Source organism: Condylura cristata, unplaced genomic scaffold, assembly GCF_000260355.1.
Source record: "Condylura cristata isolate star-nosed mole 26May11 unplaced genomic scaffold, ConCri1.0 scaffold00022, whole genome shotgun sequence".
Classification (NCBI taxonomy): domain Eukaryota; kingdom Metazoa; phylum Chordata; class Mammalia; order Eulipotyphla; family Talpidae; genus Condylura; species Condylura cristata.
In genome coordinates, this window is record NW_004567123.1 from 35,757,657 (window position 1) to 35,760,192 (window position 2,536).

Sequence of the window (2,536 nt, forward strand, 5' to 3'; positions counted from 1 at the left end):
CCCTGCCAAGGTCAGTGTCGTTCGGTGGCTCCCGGCGCTCTGGTGAGCAAGGACGCGTTCTCCAACGTGGTTCCCACGCGGGCTCACCCCCCCCCCCACTTTCCTGCCTTCTTTCCGACCGTGGCCGCCCACTCTTCTCTGCCTCGGTGTCTCTCTCTCCCCCACGAGAAACCTCTGCGTGCCCCGGATGCGCTGACCAGCCCCCGCTGACCGGAAGCCCCTCGCCGAGCTCCTGCACGTGCTGTGTGCGAGCTGCACGTGTATAGCACGGAGCAAGGAGAGGCTGAGGGAGATCGTAAGGAAGAGGAAACGTCCCCAGGACTGGGCCGGCCGTCGCGACTAGTTTCACGGTCTGGGTACAGCAGGGGTTCACGTGGACCCGCACAGCTCAGACCCGGCTGCCCAAGGGGCGACGGCCTTGCGCCCCGGACACGCAGGGGCTGAGACGGCTCCGTTCAGCAGGTGGGCTGACACAGCAGGTGGGCTGACACAGCAGGTGGGCTGACATCGTGGGCACGCAGTTCCCTTCACCGCTGCTCTGGCCAACGGGCTGCTGAGCGCACGCTAAGAACCGGCTAAAGGCAGCTCCTCTCCGGGGAAGGCGCGGCTCTCGGGCTCCTCCCTGCCGCCGGGTGACGCCCGGCCCGTCCTCTGTGCCCCTTGCGGCCCCGGCGAGCTCCCCCAGGGCTCCTGTTTCCCTCGTGCGCGTCAGGCGTGCCACCCCTTAGCTGCGGGAGCGTGCTTGTAGGAAAGTGAACTGGCCGGTGGCGATGACGTGGGCGGAAACCGCATTTAAGTCTCCAGTAGCGGCCAAGGCGGGGGGCCGGGGGGGGGCTTGGACAAACCCCTGCTCCCGCCTGGCCAGCCAAGATGATGTCACTGAGGAGATGCCAGTCCTGCTGCCCAGGCGCTGGGGGGCGCTGGGGGGCATGGAGGGCGCTGGGGGCGCTGGGGGTGCTGGGGGGCGCTGGGGGGCGCAGTGGCCCGTGGCTGGAAACAAGCGAGGGCACAGGCCTGAGTCAGGGAAGGGACGCAGGCGGTGCCGCAGGGACTCAGGGCTGCCTCGCGGCCCCTTCGCACCAGGCCGGGGCGCCCTGTGCAAACCGGAAAACAGGTTCCCCGGAAGGAGGCTGCCCGGGCTGACATCGGGAGCTGGGCTGGCTTGGCACCTGCTGCTGAGCTCTGGATGCAGAGAAGGAGAAACCTTGGCAGGCGTGCAGGCCCACGGGAGGCGCACCGTCCTAGGGGGGTCTTCACGGGGTTGGCCTCCGGGGCAGCCCCTGCCCCCGGAAGGCTGGGAACAAGGTCTGGCTGTCGGGCACCGGCCGCCAGCTGGCCCAGCTGGGTCTGTGTGGGCACTCTGGCGCTGGTGACTATTGTGAGCCCCAGGGTAGGGGCCCTCGGCTCAGCCTGGGGGCTGGTCTGCCCAGAGGGGTGCCAAGAACATTTGGGGTGTGGGGATCAAAGCTCTGCACTGCCATTTACTGTCCCAAGTCGGCGGGACTTCCCAGGCAGCTCTGGGGAAGGCCGACGCAGGACGCAGTGACTGTCCATCAGGCAGACAGTGGGGAGCAGCGAGGAAGGTGGGGGGAGGCAGAGGAGAGAGTGCACATCAAAGTCCCGAGAGACGGCCTCACGCCACGGGAATGACCCCAGCAAAGCCGGGGCGCAGTGCTGGTGGGGAATGCAGAAAGGAGCCTGCACCCCGCGGGCGGCTGCACAGGCCAGTCAGCCCCCGTGGAAACAGCACGGCGGCGTCTCGAAATATCAAAAGTGGACCTACCATGTGATCCAGCCATTTCACTCCCAGGCATCTACCCGAAGAAGGAAAGAACATTACCCACAGGGAATAAGTTCTCCTACATCCACTGCAGCACTATTTACAGCAGCAAGTTATAGAAACAGCCAAGTGTCCAGGGACAGAGAAGGGGCTTAAGCAGCTGTGGTCAAACACACACTGGAATACTACGCAGCTGTGAAAAGCGATCAACTGGCCATTCACAATCGCATGGACGGGACCGGAGGAGATGATGCTGAGCCAAGTAAGTTGGAAGGAGAAAAACAAATTCTGGGTGGTTGCACGACCACAGCAATAGTAAAGGGACAGAGCAAAGCAAGAGATTTAGCTTACACAACTGAGGGCCCAGGGGGGACATGGGTGTGGGGAGGACTAGCAGAGGGGCAGGGGAGCGGGTGGGCTGTGACCTAACCCTGGCTGGACTTTGCCGCCCGCTGGGAGGGAAGCGGGGCTGGAGGAGGAGAAGGCCTGGTGAGGAGGGTTGAGCAGGGGCCCCGCCCGCCTCCAGCCCTACTTCTTCTCCCATGCGCCACCCACTGGGGCTCCTTTCTGTGAATCCAGGACGCCGACCGCGTGCCGGGATGCTGGGCCCTGACCCTACAGAGGGAAGCGAACACGGCCTCCGAGCCTCGGGCCCTGACCGTGGGGACGCTGGCGGGCGCAGACAGGTGAGGGCTCAACGGCGCAACTGCGTGGAGGGCGCTGCCGTGACCGAGGCTCCCGGGGGCCCGTGCCTGG

The 2,536-nt window shown here is 65.6% G+C and overlaps 1 protein-coding gene across 1 annotated transcript in view; it reads left to right on the top strand.

Moving 5' to 3' along the window:
- Positions 1-2,536, top strand: part of LOC101632059 (chromosome unknown open reading frame, human C20orf85) — a 73,831-nt gene that overhangs the window by 21,964 nt on the left and 49,331 nt on the right. The window contains exon 6 of the mRNA XM_012728141.1: positions 2,360-2,466. Within this exon, the coding sequence (XP_012583595.1) occupies positions 2,360-2,466 (107 nt within the window). The remainder of the gene's footprint in view (positions 1-2,359; positions 2,467-2,536) is intronic.